This window comes from Cetorhinus maximus, chromosome 3, assembly GCF_964194155.1.
Source record: "Cetorhinus maximus chromosome 3, sCetMax3.hap1.1, whole genome shotgun sequence".
NCBI classification, from domain to species: domain Eukaryota; kingdom Metazoa; phylum Chordata; class Chondrichthyes; order Lamniformes; family Cetorhinidae; genus Cetorhinus; species Cetorhinus maximus.
In genome coordinates, this window is record NC_135881.1 from 71,095,765 (window position 1) to 71,113,537 (window position 17,773).

General features: G+C 40.3%; 1 protein-coding gene across 8 annotated transcripts in view; it reads left to right on the forward strand.

Moving 5' to 3' along the window:
• Positions 1-17,773, forward strand: part of tbc1d5 (TBC1 domain family, member 5) — a 551,970-nt gene that overhangs the window by 243,588 nt on the left and 290,609 nt on the right. For all 8 annotated transcript variants that reach the window (XM_078538526.1, XM_078538531.1, XM_078538533.1 and 5 more), the window contains one exon: positions 8,240-8,309. In XM_078538526.1, coding sequence (XP_078394652.1) covers positions 8,240-8,309 — 70 coding nt within the window. The remainder of the gene's footprint in view (positions 1-8,239; positions 8,310-17,773) is intronic.

Here is a 17,773-nt window from a genome sequence, read left to right on the forward strand (position 1 = left end):
TTAAAGGAGCCTCCAAAATCCAATTACTAACACTGATTGATTTAAACAGCCAACAGAAGGAGGCAATTTGTATTAATTTATACAGAAGCAGTACTTTTAACAATTTTTAAAAATGCAGAATTATGTCAATCTCACTAACACTAAAACTTTATGTTGGTGACTGATTGCTGTGATGAACTGTTTAATTCACGAGTTCTCTGAGCGCAAGATTAGATTTTAGTACTCGAGTTGAATTCAGTCAACAAGTTGAGAGCAAAATTGTTCATTAAGTCACTTAATCTCTGCTTAAATTCTATTTGCCCGTGAGCTGAAAAGAGAGCGATTATAATATTCAGCTATGCAGCTGGGGTGCTGGTGAACATATATTGTCATGTTATAGGTGCTGACAAAACCTACATTGTAGTGTCCAGATAAGTATTTTAAGAAGTGGTTCAATGCATCATTGGCCACTATCTTGCCCATGTGCTGGTGCTCAACTGCTAACACTCCCCATCTCAGCCTCTGTTGCACTCCCAGATTCTACCATTTCATTCCAAACCTCAGATTTTCTAGCATCTGTTGTATTCTGCTTTTTTCATATCTGGGGCCTCATGGATTTCAATGAAACTTAGTGTATGGATAATGTTTTCACCCTGATTGTTAGTCAGGTTGTTAACAATATATCTTAAAACTAATGGATGGAATTCAACGAAACTTGGTATGCAAAAGGTGGGCCCAAGGAAGAACTGATTACTTTTTGGTGAAGTTGCAGATCCGGATCCTGGAATTGCTTACAGGATCCATTAACATTGGAAATAAGCAAATTTGTTTTAGAATATTGTGGATTGTTTTATGTGGAATATAGTGGATAGTCCCAGCTGCTATTATGGAATTTGTCACAGTTGTCAAAATGTGAGCAGAGTTTTCAAAGCAGGCTGTTCAGTGTGGATTGGCCTGAAGCCTCCTCTGTGAGATGGAATTTCTTAATAAAACATTTCTTTTTTCAGCTTTGTAGTTAGAGCATTGACCAGGCAGGGGAAAGCCTTAGTGAAGAACTGGGGAATTGTAATAATGTTGAGTTAACACAGTGTGGCGGAGATGTGTGCTCTACTGAATGCCCTCTCCACTATTTTCTATTGATTTAAACAATATTCAGCTGAGATAACCTGTCCCGGCCCTCATGGCACTGCCAATTTGCCTTCCCTCCCCTAAACTCGAGGCCTGATGACTATCTCCTAGAAATATATTGCTCCCTGTGTCTATTTGCCTCCCTCTTATTATATTTGTTTAATGATTAGTTAATCATAGTTCATGTTTGGAAAACCTTGTTGAAGAATGAAAATTAAATGGTAGGTCTACAATACAGTTAGATTAGCAGCATGGAGTGATATCTTTGATCACATTGAATGCCGGGTGCCAGTCCGATTCAGGTTCTTTTGGTCTAGAAAGGCTATAAGTTTTGTTATTCTTGACATACATGGAATATAATTCCTCATGTTTAAGTGTTTCAATATTCAATTTTATACTTCAAGTGTTTGAAGTCTGAAGGAGAGTTAAAGCAGAAGTGCGAAACCTGTTAATTTGCCCACAGCAGTTATAAGCCTGATCAAAAGGTTGTTTTATGCAGTTCTGCTTAGTAGTCATTGTAAAGTACTATATTGCTTCCGTGACTTTGCAAGTATAATAGGCAGGAGAATAAGTATTTTTGGTATGCAAAAAAGATGAGATGCAGCATGACTGTGTTAGTGCAGCGCAAGCTTTTGGAAATCAGTGAACAATAATTTTTTTTATTTCTTCGTTCACAGGATATAGGCATTGCTGCCTAGGCCAGCTTTTGTTGCCCATCCCTATTTTCCCTTGAGAAGATGGTGGTGAGCCACCGTCTTGAAGCACTGCAGGCCATGTGGTGTAGGGACCCCCACAGTGCTGTTAGGAAGGGAGTTCCAGAATTTTGACCCAATGACAGTGAAGGAATGACGATATATTTCCAAATCAGGATGGTGAGTGGCTTGGAGGGGAACTTGCAGGTGATGGTGTTCCCATCTATCTGCTGCCCTTGTCCTTCGAGTTGGTAGTGGTCGTTAGTTTGGAAGGTTGCTGTCTAAGAAGGCTTGGTAGTTTTTGCAGCGCATCTCACAGATGGCACACACTGCTGCCATTGTTCGTTGGTGGTGGATGGAGCGAATGTTTGTGGGATACCAATCTAGTGGGCTGCTTTGTCCTGGATGGTGTCAGGCTTCTTGAGTGTTGTTGGAGCTGCACTCATCCAGGCAAGTGGGGAGTATTCGATCGCACTCCTGACTTGTGCCTTGTAGATGGTGGACAGGCTTTGGGGAGTCAGGAGATGAGTTACTCACCGCAGGATTCCTAGCCTCTGACCTGCTCTTGTAGCCACAGTATTTATATGGTTAATCTGGTTCAGTTTCTAGTCAATGATAAACCCCAGAATGCTGATTGTGGGGTATTCAGTGATGGTAATGCCATTGAATGTCAAGGGGCGATAGTTAGGTTTTCTCTAGTTGGAGATGGTAATTGCCTGGCACTTGTGTGGCGCAAATGTTACTTGTCAGCCAAAGGTTGGATATTGTCCAGATCTTGCTGCATTTGGACATGGACTGTTTCAGTATCTGAGGAATTGCGAATGGTGCTGAACATTGTGTATTCATCAGCAAACATCCCCACTTATGGCATTATGATGGAAGGAGGGTCATTGATGAAGCAGCTGATGATGTTTGGCCCTAGGACACTATCCTGAGGAACTCCTGCAGTGATGTCCTGAAAGTGAGATGATTGACCTCCAACAACTACAAGAGCATTTCTTGACCCTAACCAGCGGAGAGTTTACCCCAGATTCCCATTGGCATCAGTTTTGATAGGACTCCTTGCTGCCACACTCTGTCAAATGAGACCTTGATGTCAAGGACAGTCATTCTTAGCTCACTTCAGGAGTTCAGCTCTTTTGTCCATGTTTGAAGCAAGGCTGTAACGAGGTCGGTAGCTGAGTGACCGTGGCGAAAACCAAACTGAGAATCAGTGAGTACGTTATTGCTGAACAAATGACGCTTGAGAGCCCAGTTGATGACCCCTTCCATCACTTTACTAATAATTGAGAGTAGATTGATGGGGTGGTAATTGGCTGGGTTGGTTTGTCCTGCTTTTTGTGTACAGGGCATACCTGGGTAATTTTCCGCATTGCCGGGTTGATGCCAGTGTTGTAGCTGTACTGGAACAGCTTGGCTAGGGGAGTGGCAAGTTCTGAAGCGCAAGTCTTTATTACTATTGCCAAGGCCCATAGCCTTTGCAGTATCCAATGTACTCAATCATTTCTTAATGATATGTGGAATGAATTTAATTGGCTGAAGACTGGCATTTGTGATGCTGGGGACCTCTGAAGGAGGCCGAAATGGGTCATCCACTTGGCACTTCTGGCTGAAGATTGTTGCGAATACTACAACCTTATCTTTTGCTCTGATCATAGAGTCATAGATTTATACAGCACAGAAGCAGGCCCTTCAGCTCATCATGTCTGCCAGCCATCAAGTACCAATGTATTCTAATCCCATTTTCCAGCACTTGGCCTGTAGCCATAGAACCATAGAAAAGTCACAGCACAGAAGGAAGCCATTCGGCCCATCTTGTCCATACCAGCCCGAGGACACCCAGGTGCCCTTTCTAATCCCACCTTCTTGCACCCGCCCATAGCCCTGCAGCTTACAGCACTTTAGGTGCAGATCCAGGCACTTTTTAAGAGTTTAAAGTTTCTGCCTCCACCACCAACTTGGGCAGCGAATTTCAGACACCCACTACCCTCTGCGTAAATAAGTTCTTCCTCATGTCCCCCCTACACCTTCTGCCACTTATCTTGAATCTATGTCCCCTGGTTCTAGAATTCTCCATCAAAGGAAACAATTTTATCCTGTCCACTCTATCTATTCCCCTCATAATTTTGTACACCTCAATCAAGTCACCTCTCAGCCTTCTTTGTTCCAAGGAAAATAACCCCAACCTATCCAATTGCTCCTCGTAGCTACACTTTTCTAACCCTGGCAACATTCTTGCAATCCTCCTCTGCACTCTCTCCAGAGCTATTACGTCCTTCCTGTAATGTGGTGACCAGAACTGCACACACTACTCCAGTTGTGGCCTCACCAGTGTTTTATACAATTCCAACATTATATCCTTTTATATTCTATACCTCTGCCAATGAAGGAGAGCATTCCATATGCCTTCTTTACAATCTTGTCTACTTGAACTGCTGCCTTCAGGGACCTATGTACTTGTACGCCAAGATCTCTCACTTCATCTACCCCTCTTAGTATATTCCCATTTATTTTGTAATCCCTGTAACTGTTTGACCTCCCTAAATATATCACACTTCTCTATGTTAAAATCCATCTGCCACTTTACCTCCCACTCCACCAACCCATCTATATCGTTTTGGAGATTATGGCTATCCTCTACACTATCCACTACTCGGCCAATCTTGGTGTCATCTGCAAATTTCCCAATTGTGCCCCTCACGTTCACGTCCAAATCGTTAATATATAACACAAACAGCAAGGGTCGCAACACCGAGCCCTGTGGAACACCACTTGAGACAACTTTCCATTCGCAAGGGCATCCATCGACCATTACCCTTTGTTTCCTGTTACAAAGCCAACCTTTTATCCAGTTTGCCACATTACCCTGAATCCCATGGGCTTTTACTCCTGACCAATCTGCCATGTGGGACCTTGTCAAATGCCTTGCTAAAATCCATATACACATCATCCACTGCACTACCTTCATCAACCCTTCTTGTCACTTCCTCAAAGAATTCAATCAACTTTGAGAAGCAAGACCTTCCTTTAACAAATCCATGCTGACCATCCCTGACTAGTCCATGCCTTTCCACATGTCAGTTAATCCTATCTCTCAGGATTGATTCTACTAATTTGCTCACCACTGATGTAAGACTAACTGGCCTATAATTGTTTGGCATTTCCTTTGATCCCTTTTTAAACAATGAAACTAAATTTTCATTCCTCCAGTCCTCCGGTACCTCCCCTGTATCTAGTTAAGATTGGAAAATCACCCTCAGAGCATCTGCTATCTCCTCCCTGACTTCCTTCAGCCTCGGAAACAATCCATCTGGCCCTGGCGACTTATCAACTTTCAAGGATTTCATCCCTTCGAGTACTTCCTCTCTCTCTTTATGACTATTCCGTCCCAATATCTGTGTTCCTCCTGGACTACTATTTCTACATCCTTGTGCTATGACATTTCAAGTGCTCATCTAATGTGCTGGGCTATTTGAGGATGGGGATATTTGTGGAGCCCCCTCCTCCAGTGAGTTGTTTAATTGTCCACCACCATTCACAACTGGATGCGGTAGGACTGCAGAGCTTAGATCTGATCCGTTGGCTGTGGAATCACTTAGCCCTGTCTATCACTTGCTGCTTATACTGTTTGGCATGCTAGTGGTCCTGTGATGTAGCTTCACCAGGTTGACACCTCATTTTTAGGTATGCCTGTTGCTGGCTCTGGCATGCCCTCCTGCCGCCTTCATTGAACCAGGTTGATCCCTGGCTTGATAATGGTAGAGTGGGGGGATATGCCAGGTGATGAGGTTACAGATTGTGGTTGAGTACAATTCTGCTGCTGCTAATGGCCCACAGTCCCTCATAGATGCCCAATCTTAAGTGATCTGTTTGAAATGTATCCCATTTAGCATGGTGGTAGTGCCACACAACACGCTGGAGGGTATCCTCAATGTGAAGACAGGACTTTGCCTCCTCAAGGACTTTGCGGTGGTCACTTCTACCAATACTGTCATGGACAGGTGCATCTGCGGCAGGCAGATTGGTGAGGATGAGGTCAAGTATGTTTTCCCCTCTTGTTGGTTCTCTAACCACCAGACCCAGTTTAGCAGCTATGTCCTTTAGGACTTGGCCAACTTGGACTGTGGTGGCACTACTGAGCCACTCTTGATGATTGACGTTGAAGCCCCCCACCCGAGTACATTCTGCGCCCTTGCCACCCTCACTGCTTCCTCCAAGTGTTACGCACTGATTCATCAGCTGGGTGGGGACGGTACGTCATAATCAGCAGGAGGTTTCCTTGCCCATGTTTGATCTGGTGCCATCAGACTTCATGGGGGCCAGTTGAGGACTCCCAGGGCCAACTTCCTCCCGATTGTATACCACTGTGCCGCCACCTCTGCTGTGTCTGTCTTGGTGGTGGGACAGGATATACCCAGGGATGGTGATGGTGGTGTTTGGAATATGACCTGTAAGGTATGATACCATGAGTATTACTATGTTAGTCTATTGCTTGACTAATCTGTGAAGCCCCCAGATGTTAGTAAGGAGAACTTTGCAGGGCCGACAGGGCTGGGTTTACCATTGCTGTTTCCGGTGCCGGGCGTTCCGTCTGTTTCATCCCTTTTTATTGACTTTTTAACAGTTTGATGCAACTTGCTAGGCCATTTCAGAGGGCATTTAAGTGTCAGCCACATTGCTGTGGGCCTGGAGTCATATGTAGGCCAGACGAGGTGAGGACGTCAGATTCCCTAAAGGGCATTCGTGAACCAGATGTGTTTTTATGACAATCAACAATGGTTTAATGGTCATCATTCAACTTTTGTTGAATTCAAACTCCCAGGTTTGAACCCGGGCATTACCCTGGGCCTCTGGGCCTCCCGTGACAATACCACTATGCCACCACCTCCCTGTATCTGTGAAATAAGTGATGTATTTTATGGTAACCACATCTTCAATTATAGTATAAGAACAATCTTGCTTGGTTATTGTCCTGATGTCAACAAGAGATTATAAATTAAATTAGAATTTGATAGCAATTATTTTAGAATTGTAGGAACATAAGATCAAGAGTAGGTCATTCAGCCTGTTTAGATATTTACTTAGAGTCCATTTACCCACCTTTGCTCCACCGATACCCATACCTGATAAAGTGATCAAAAGGCCATATGATACTAAACATTTCAACTAACTAATGAATCCACAGCCTTTTAGGGAGCCAGTTCCAGATTTTTACCACCTTTTTGGTGTAAAAACGTGCTTCCTGATTTCACTCCTAAGTAGCCTAAACACTTTTAGTATTGTGATCTTTGATTCTTGTTTCCCCACCTAAGAGGAAATAGTGACTATAATTTTCAGTTGCTCGTACGCCTCCAGGATGTGCTGGAAATTGGAAAACGCAACTGGGAGGGAGTCCGGAACCCAGTAGCCTCCAATTATTGCCTATTAATGGCAGAAGGCAGGGTTCAATTCATAAATCACGAAACCCGAACAGTCCCGTGCATGTTAGTGCACAGCTGTAGGGATCAAAATGGAGAACAATTAAGTGATTTGTATACTTTATGATGAGAAATTTTTGGCACTGGAGTATTTTGTACCAGATTGAAAGCAGTACCTTTCAGTAGGCTGCTTGGCCATTTTTGTGTGCAGTGAGGCAGTTAGCCTTGCCTCCTTTCTTCCACAAGACAGCAACAGGCCCCATCATGGCTGTTGCCAGCATTTACCACTTGTGCGCTACAGGCAGCCCCTGCCTTGTGGTAATGTTCAGTGCCATTCATTGGTCACTGAGCTTGCTGCCAGCCCAATTGGGGCATTTACATTTGAAGACACAGATGCAGTACGGGACCGGGACCCAGAAATTATCCAGACAACGGTTTCCCGAACCTGGATTGAAAATTAAGCCCAGTGTCTCTTAACTGCCCTATGAGATCCCTTTATCATTTTAAAGACCTCGGTTCAGTCGCCTTTCAACCTTCTGAACTCAAATTGGTGCTAAACTGATTCAACCTCACTGTTCTAGGCTAAAGAGGGAAAAATTCCCAGCAATTGCTGTCTAGAAAAGTACATGTGTGATCACTGGCCGAGATCTATATTGGACATGCCTGTGATGCCCCAGGTCAGATGCCTTGTACATGTTTACTGCCTTCATAGCTTATACATGAAGAATAACCACTTTGGTAATGTTGTACAGGGTTACTGATGTCCATGGAATTTTACTCCAGTTTGAGCTACTGTTATGAGGAGGGGAGAGAGAAAATAAAATGATAAATTCTGACATAGAAGGACACATTATTATAATATATACTTATAATTAAGTAGTTCAGATAGATTCTTTGAAGTTTATCAAGGTTTGCCAAGTCTATAACAGTTACTTTTGATCTTGCTTCTAAATTTTTTGTTCCTACTAGTTTCCATTTTTTTAACTGTGAAATATATTAATTTTGTGTATTTGTGTTCCATAGGTGAAAATAATGAAAACCAGCAAATAAAAATGCTTTCAGAGTTGGACAGTGGGAAATACAGCTCTTACAGGTATATTTGCCACCTACAGAAAATAGATAATTGTGCAATCCCTTGGGTTATATTATGCGGAAGCAAAATTGAAAAAAAAAGCAGTGGTTTTTTTTTGATTTATTTTGAAGTGATGATGTTTGCTCTTGTGTTACAACTATCTTATTGTTTCATAAATATAAATATCTTGCCAAGGTCATTAAAGATTGGAACTGGGATGACAAGTGCATGTAGAATGTTGAGAATTTGAGACAAAAAATTGTCAAAATACAGATGTCTTTTTGTATAGTGTATGCTAAGTGCCACAGTAGACTAGGAAAGACTTCATTGACTTCTAATCTTTCATGCTTGTACATTTAGGCTATCAGGTTCAAAGGAAAAAGCAACTAATTTTAAAAGAAACCAGGGAAGAGATAGCAAAGGCACTATTATCCATGTTTAATAATTCATTAGAAAAATAGGTAATGTCATAGAACTGGTGGATATTTAATGTTATGCGTATTTTTAAGGGAGATAAAAGCTGACCGGGGAACCATAGACCATTCAGCTCAACATTGGTGGTAAGAAAAACAATAGAATCTCTCCTAAATTAGGAAATGGAAAAACATCTAGAAACCAAAAATATAATAATGAATAGTAAACATGGATTTCGAAAGAAAAAGCCTTGCTGGATCAACCTCATTAAATTCTTTGGAGAGATAACAGAGAGTAGACAAGGGTAATGCAGATGTAGATGTAATTTATCTAGATTCCCAAAAGGCTTTCAATAAGGTGCCACATAATAGATTAATGGTTAAGGTCAGAGCATTCAGAGCTAGGAGAAAAGTAGCAGAATGGATAGCTACATGGCTGTAAGACAGATAGCAGAGATGAAGGGCAAAGGCTAGCTATTCAGAGTGGTAGGAGGTGGAATGTGCGGTTCTGAAAGGATCAATATTTGGACCACTGTCTTTCACAATTTATAATAATGATTTAGACTTTGGAACCAAAATAACAATCTCTATATTTGCAGATGACACTAAATTGGTTGGGGTAGTTAACACTGAGCAGATGGCAACAACTTACAAGAAGACATTAATAAACTTGCAGAATGAACTTTTAATTGGCAAATGAATTTCAGTATGGATGTATTATATTTTAATAAGGAACAAATCACTATTGTTTTACTTAAAATATTACTAATATAAAATATTAAGAAAATAAAATCTAAATGTGGTAGAGGAGCAGAGAGATCAGAGTACAACTATACAAATCACCAGAAGTTGCAACACAGGTGAATAAGGCCACAACAAAAACCAACCCAGGGTTGTGCTGATAGAGTTAGATAAGGAAAGATGGGAGAATATTTGAGTGGAGTATAAAAGCTGGAGTAGACTGGTTGGGCTGAATGGCTTGTTTTTGTGCAGTACTATATGTTCCATGTAATTCTATGTAACTTACATTTATATAGCCTCTTTCACAACCTTAGAATTTCCCAAAGCAATTTACAGCCAATAAAGAACTTTTGCAGAATCTAACTTGTGTTTAACAAGTTAGACACTGTTAAAACGTAGGGAAATGTAGCTAGGAGGGGTAAAGATGGAGGAGAGTGTTCAGGGTCTGAAGTTGTTGAACTCAGTGTTAAGTCCAGAAGGCTGTAAAGTGCCTAATCAGAAAATGAGGTGCTGTTCCTCTGGTTTGCCTTGGGCTCCACTGGAACATTGCAGCATGCAAAGAACGGACATGTGGGCATGAGAGCAAGATGGCAAGTTGAAATGGCAAGTGACAGGAAGGTCTGGGTCATCCTTGCAGATTGAGTGAAGGTGTTCCACAAAATGGTCACCCAGCCTGGGTTTAGTCTCATCAACATTGAGGAGACCACATTTGGAGCAGTGAATGCAATAGACCAAATTGAAGGAGGTGCAAGTGAAACGCTGCTTCACTGAAAGGAGTGTTTGGGGCCTTGGACAGTGAGGAGAGAGGAGGTAAAGGGGCAGGCATTGCACCTTCTGCAATTTCATGGGAAGGTGCCATGGGAAGGGGATAAGAAGTGGACAAGGGTGTCACGGAGGTAACAGTCTCTACAGAATGCTGACAGGAACATGAGGGGAAGAAGTGTTTGGTGGTGGCATCATGCTGGATTTAGTGGAAATGGCGGAGAATGATCCTTTGAATGCGGATGCTGGTAGGGTACAAAAGTGAGGACATTCTGGTAAATCTGTGCTGCACTCCCTCCAAGGCCTCTGGTCTGATGACCAGAACTACACATAGATCTCCAGTTGTGGTTTAACCAGGGCTTTTCATAGCTGATTGATGCCCTTTATGCCCTTGTATTCTAATTTCCTAGATATCAAGGTCAGCATGCTATTAATTAGCCTCTTTGGTTATTTTTAGTACTTGTTAATGACATTTTAATGTTGTATAATACTTAACCCCCCCCCCCACTACAATTCCTTTCAGGAAGCGCAAATAAAAATCATCTGTGGACATTGTGTTGACTACCACCTTAGTTGTCTTTTAAAAAAATTCCTCATCAGGCATGACCTACTCTTTACCTCTTTACAGACCATGCTGGTTCAACCTGATCAGCTGAAAATTTTCAAGGTGTTCTGTCACCATATCCTTAGTTATTGAATCTAGTAATTTCCTGATAACAAATGTTAGACCAACTGATTTATAATCCCCTAGTTTCCCTCTGCCACATTTCTTAATAGTGGAATGAATGACATGTGCAGTTTTCCAATCTTAGAGGAAAGGTTCCCGAATTGACAGAACTTTGCAAGATTATAATTCGGGCACGTGCAATGTTCTCATCCATTTCCGTTAAATCCTTGTGATGGAAAATATTGGGCCCTGAGCATCTGTGACTCTTTAGCGCCATTATTTTCTTCATTACCGTTGTTTTGCTTGTTGTAGTTCAATCTAAAACTAGGGTCTTAAATCTAAGCAAAGGAAACTACAGAGGGATGAGGGGCAGGTTGGCTGTGGTAGATTGGGAAACTGCGTTAAAAGGTATGAGGGAAGACCGGCAATGGCTAGCATTTAAAGAGTTAATAAATGGGTTACAACAAATATACATTCCTTTGAGGTACAAAAACCAAACAGGAAAAGTAACTGTGGCTAACAAGAGAAGTTAAAGGTTTCATTAGATCAAAGGAAGAGACTTATAACATTGCCAAAAAAGTAGTAAGCCTGAGGAACGTTTTAGAATTCAGCAAAGGAGGACCAAGAAACTGATAAAGAAAGGGAAAACAGAATATGAAAGTAAACTAGCAAGAAACATAAAAACGGATTGTTAAAAGCTTCTTTGGTATGTAAAAAGGAAAATATTACCAAAGCCAAATGTGGGCCCATTACAGGCAGAGACACAAGAATTTAGAATGTGGAATAAGGAAATGGTAAAGAAACTAAACATCTATTTTGTGTCTGTCTTCACAGAGGAGGATGCATAAAAACCTCCCTTAAATACCAGAGAACCAAGGGGCAAGTGATAATAAGGAACTGAAAGAAATTAGTAAAAAAAGAAGTGCTGGAGAAATTAATGGGACTGAAAATTGATAAATCCCCTGGATCTGATGATCTACATCCCAAAGTGTTGAAAGAGGTGGATGTAAAGGTAGTGGATGCATTGGTGGTCAACTTTCGAAATTCTATAGATTCTGAAACGGTGCCTGCAGGTTGGAAGGTAGCAAATGTAACCCCATTATTTAAGAAAGGAGGGAGAGAGAAAACGGGGAAATACAGACGTGTTAGTAGAAGAAAAATGCTAGAATCTATTATAAATCTATTATATGGATAACTGGATACTTGGAAAATAATGGTAGGATTGGGCAGAGTCAACGTGGATTTATGAAAGAGAAATCATGTTTGACAAACCTTTTGGAGTTTTTTGAGGATGTAACTAGCAGAATAGATGAGGGGGAGCCTGTGGATGTGGTGCATTTAGATTTTCAAAAGAGTTTCGATAAGGATCCAAACACAAGGTTAGTAAACAAAATTAGAGCATATGGGATTGAGGGTAATATACTGGCATGGATTCAGAATTGGCTAAAGGACAGAAAACAGAGTAGGAATAAACAGGTCATTTTCAGGTCAGCAGGCTGTGACTAATGGGGCACCGGAAGGCACAGTGCTTGGGCCCCAGCTATTCACAATCTCTAACAATCATTTAGGTGTGGGGACTAAATATAATATTTCCAAGTTTGCTGATGACACAGAACTAAGTGGGTTGTGAGGAGGATGCAAAGGGGATTCAGGGGGGATGGGATAGGGAGGGCACCCCTTTAATTGGCATGGAGCCCTTTTTGTGGGAAATTAGTGCCCACAGGTGTGGGAAAGAGGCAGGACTGCTCAAGTGCGGGCCTGGTAACCATTACTGTGGCTGCAATTTGAGTGCTGTATCTTCAGCTTTCAAGACATTATATTATGCAGAAATTGGAATGTCTCAGGAGAACCAGGAGCCTGGCTTCCTTCCTTGTCCTCAGGTGGTCTCCTAGTCTGTTTGTCAACCTTACCCCCTCCTCTTATATCCCTGTGATGTCAGGAGCCTGTCAACCCTCTGCACTGGCTTACTGCCAACTCTCTCTGCCACCTAAGTTGAGACAATGATATTTGTCTCCTAATGGCTGAGACCCCCTTTGTATTGTTCACCCTTTCATGGACCTAGTTCCCTGGAGCAGCCATCACCAGCTGTGGTCTGCTCCATTCAACTGGTCTGCCCTAGACAGCATATGTAACCCCATGACCCCGTTTGCCCCCATGAAAATCGTAACTTGTCCCTTAGCAAGCCCAGTTACTTCCTTAACAATGTTAATTGGCCTTCAAAATGAATCGGGCGAGAAATCAGATCTGCCTTTTCCCCATCCTGTGAAACTTGCCTGCGCCAGGAACCACACCCCCCACCCACCCCGAATCCCACCCCTGGTGGGAACCAAAAATACAATCCCATCCCTGATTCAGTATTTGTTTCTTGGGTGTCTGGCAGGCTGAAGTATTCCTCAACTGTAAATACTGACACAAAAGTAATTATTCAACATACTCACCACTCCCTTATTTTCAATTAAAACTGATAATGGCGATATTGTCAAGGGGCCTACATTACTCCTGATCATCATCGTTTTCCTAATATAATTGTGGAAATCTTGTATTCATTTTGACATCCTTGCAAGTTCCTTTTCTTAGGTCCTTTTGTAGCTCTTACTAACTGTTTCATCAACCTTTGCTGCTCTTTGTATCTTTCCCATCCATCACTCTGCTATTTAAGAACTCTTGTCGCTTAGGGGTATAAACTGATTCTGTGTCACATCACATTCTCTTTTCAATATCTCCTACTGAACTTCTGTCATTTTATCCATTAATAGATTTGCCCAGTTTACTGTGGACAAACTCTGTTTCATTGCATTGAAGACAGTCTTGCCTAAATGTAGAATTTTAGTGAAAGCAAAATACGGCAGATGATGGAAATCTGAAATAAAAACAAAATGTTAGAAATACTCAGCAGGTCTGGCAGCAGCTGTGGAGCGAGAAACAGAGTTAGTGTTTCGAGTTGAATAGAATTTCAGTAGCTCTTTCACATTTCTCTGTTTCAAGCACTATATTGAACCCGATCATATTGTAATTGCTATTAGAGAAGTGATCATACACAGTTTAACAGTTAGATTGTTTACTAAATCTGGCCCATAACTCATGGTTAAATCTGAATTGTTAGCTCCAGGATGTATTGTTGTAGAAGGCTATCCTGGGCGCGCGCAAGAAATTCACATGTTTCTGTAAAAATAACCCTTTTTTTTAAGTGCTAATTAATCCAAGAAATGTATAACTTTTCGTCACAAGGTACAGTCTGCGGTTTGCTAAAATAAAACATTGTAGGAGTTATTTCCATGGTTTTGAATAATGTTGAATTGCTTTTGAATTAGTGTGTAATCTGGGAGTCAGATGCACCAATTTACCTGAGACTAGCCACCCAGTAAGGTTGATTCAGTTAGCAGAACCACCAATGTGTAAAAATAGAAGCATCGTAGGTATGAGGAATGCCAGTGTGTAACCACACAATTTTGATATAAGTGATACAGTATCTTAATCTTCTCTTTCAAGCATTTATTGATAGCTGTGAGGTTTCCAATTATTTACCTTAAAATATATCCTGGCATCACCTGCATATGCAGTTTTCTATTTATATCAAAAAACTCTATTTATAGATGCTATTACGCACAGTAGATATCTAATTATGTTAACGTACTATAGCTTTGATGTATTGTGTGATTTGGAGGTTTTATTCCTGCATGTATAGCTTGTTTTAAATAAGACTGGTGTATATATCTTTTATGCAGTGATGTTAACCAAATTACATGGTAATCAATCTTGTCTTGGTACATTTTGACAAGGTGGAGCAGTGAAGGAGGGATGAAAACTAACTTTAAAGTAAAATGATTAATTTACAGTATTGTATCATTTTAACAAGTGATACTTTGTATTATAAACCACCAAGCATAATGTCCCAAGAGAGACGATTCCTTACAGATTCTTTACGTTAGAATTCACACAAATTGACAACATTTCTCTTTGTACAAGATTAGTTACTGATAGAAGATCTTGTTAGAATGTGGAATTTGTTTTGTTAAATAGCTGAATTTGGACATGGGAATTAGTATGGTATGTTATCTTGCAATAATATAAGTAACCAAGTAAGATTTGCTAATAGTACTAGATAGTAATCCTAATGTACAAAAAAATTCATCTACTCACCAAGTTTGTGGCATCAGTGACAAATTAATCATTTCACTGAAAATTTTCACTGCAGATTTCTGGTAGTTTTACAAGGAGGAAGTTCTTACTGTACTGAAGTTTCATGCTTTTAGCATTCCTGTTCATTACTCGCTAGTCAATATGCATAATGAGTAAAAGAAATGTGTACGTGACAAGCAAATCCATGCACACCAAGGAACACAGTACTGTCAAATGCTACACTTTGTCTGAAGAACTCAATCCCTTAATGCCTTGCACCAAATGCTGTGTTCAATGGATCAATCCAATGTTCCATTACATATCTCTAAACCTCCAGTTACTACACCCTTATTCACTCACTAATTCTGCATTTGCAACCTTATCAGCACCCCTAGAGAACATAATTGATACCTCTTTGCAGACAACTGCCTATTTAACTAAAGTGTCCTATAGATAAATAGACATTAGTTGTAATCAGCTGTTTGCAGAGAAGTAATGATTATGTTCTTCACCAATGCAAACCATTTAAAGTTTATAAAATTATTTTTAAAATCCTTAGATTAATTATTTTAAATATACCTTAAATACTACAGTTCAGGCTTTGTGAAGAATCTAAAAAAATGTGCTTAATGTTTGCCTGTCAATAACTGCTGAAGGTTTGCTAACTTTGTCTTGAAATGCTGCAACACCTCATTGCATCTTTAAGATCAAGGGGCTCTAACCATACTCTTCTCACTGCTATTTTGCAGCAGTATCATGTTTTTAAAATGGCTATTTTTTAAAAATGACTATTCCTATTTCTGGTTTATATCTATTCCAGTTTGTATCAGATACTTTTTGTATAGTTTGTGAATTTTTCTTTGGATGTGTGGGAAATAGTCATGTAACAGGGTCTCAGTCAATGGAAGGTCGTAGAACCAACTGTGTTGCATCTCAACAAACTAAGGTATTGAGGGCGATAAAGGTGACCTTGCTAACAAAAGTTTTATTACGCAAGGTAATAAAGACACGTTAACCAACAGAATTATATTAACAATCTACACAGTCTAATAATCTCAAAATTAAGCATACTGGATAAGTATAAATGCTGGTAAATCCCATTTCTCTGTTGGTGTGAGAAAAAGACTATGACACAATGCAAACAATCTCATCTGACCAATTCACATATTGTAAGATGCATTATTCTCTCTTTTATTGGCCTCCTACATCTATTGTGCCTCACTACCAGGTCTAATAGTCTGCTGTATCTTCCAATCCACATATTCAAATTTGGGAGAAATATCATCAGTGATTTTCTGAAAGCGGTCTCGCAACTCCTCCACCTGAGATGGAGTTTTCCCTTTGTTATACACTTACATATAAAAATTCCTCCACAGCTAGGCACACATCCATGTTACCAATGAAACTATGTGTAGCCCTGTTTTAATATTATTATTATTATTAATAATTAATTAATATTATTAATATTATTAGTAGTGTGAACATGAAATCAAACTCAAGAATCATCCATAGATGTGAGTGAAGGAAGAATATTCTTTAAATTAACTTTTACTAGACCACCAGTGTGTTGCTAGGTGCAGTAGTTTAAGTTGCATACATCACTATTTAATAAAACCTTAAAATATGAATTAATAAAACAAATTTATAAATGCAGAACTTGATGCTAAACTTGTCCATTTGAGAAGCTGAATTCTGCTGTTGATTAAAGCTGAGTTTACAATTCAAGCCTCCATACTTCATTGCAAAGCTGCACTATTTAGATTAGTGAGTCTCAGCCTTAATCCTTTTTTTTCACATAGAATCTTGGAATCATATTTTGGTAAGTTAAATTTGCCATTTTCCCTGTTGTTAGCATCCAGTGAATGCTTATTCCCTGGCACAAAAGGAGTTGCAGAACTAATATACCAATTTGCTGCCCATTTTAATTGCCCCAGGATTTTCAGGGTTTCTCATGAGGGATGATACAGTGTCTATATTTTCAGTAATTATAGGCAGTACCATAACAATAAGGTAGAAGGGGTGTTTATAACCCTCCCGCCTCCATTTTCTGTGATTGTATCCAGGGTTCTCATTTCTAATCATGATCTGACCAAAGTCTAACCAAATCCTCCTGCAGCTGCTTCACATCTTCCTCACAACACACATTCCCACCTAGCTTTGTATCACCTGCAAACTTGGAAATATTACATTTTGTCCCCATATCCAAATAATTGATATATATTGTGAACAGCTGGGGCCCAAAAACTTATCCTTGCAGGGTACCCTACTAGTCGCAGCCTGCCAACGTGAGAATGACTCGTTTTTTCTGCCTGTTAGCCAATCCTTAATCCATGCCAGTATATTGCCTGCTATCCCATGTGCTTTTATTTTGCTAATCAACCTCCTGTGGGGGACTTTATCAAAAGCCTTCAGAAAATCCAAGTATACTACATCCATCGACTTTCCTTTATCAATTTTGTTAGTAACATCCTCAAAAAAAACTCCAAGTTCAACAAACATGATTTCCCATTCATAGGTCCATGATGACTATGCTCAGTCAGATCATGATCATCCAAGTATCCATTTATCACATCCTTTACAATAGATTCTAGCACTTCCCCTACTACTGATGTAAGGCTAACAGGTCTGTAGTTTCCTGTTTTCTCTCTCTCTTCCCCCCCCTTCTTAAATAGTGGGGTGACATTTGCTACCTTCCAATCTTCAGGAACTATTTCAGAATACATAGAATTTTGGAAAATGCATCCACTGTCTCTATAGCAACCTCTTTTAACACTCTGGGATGC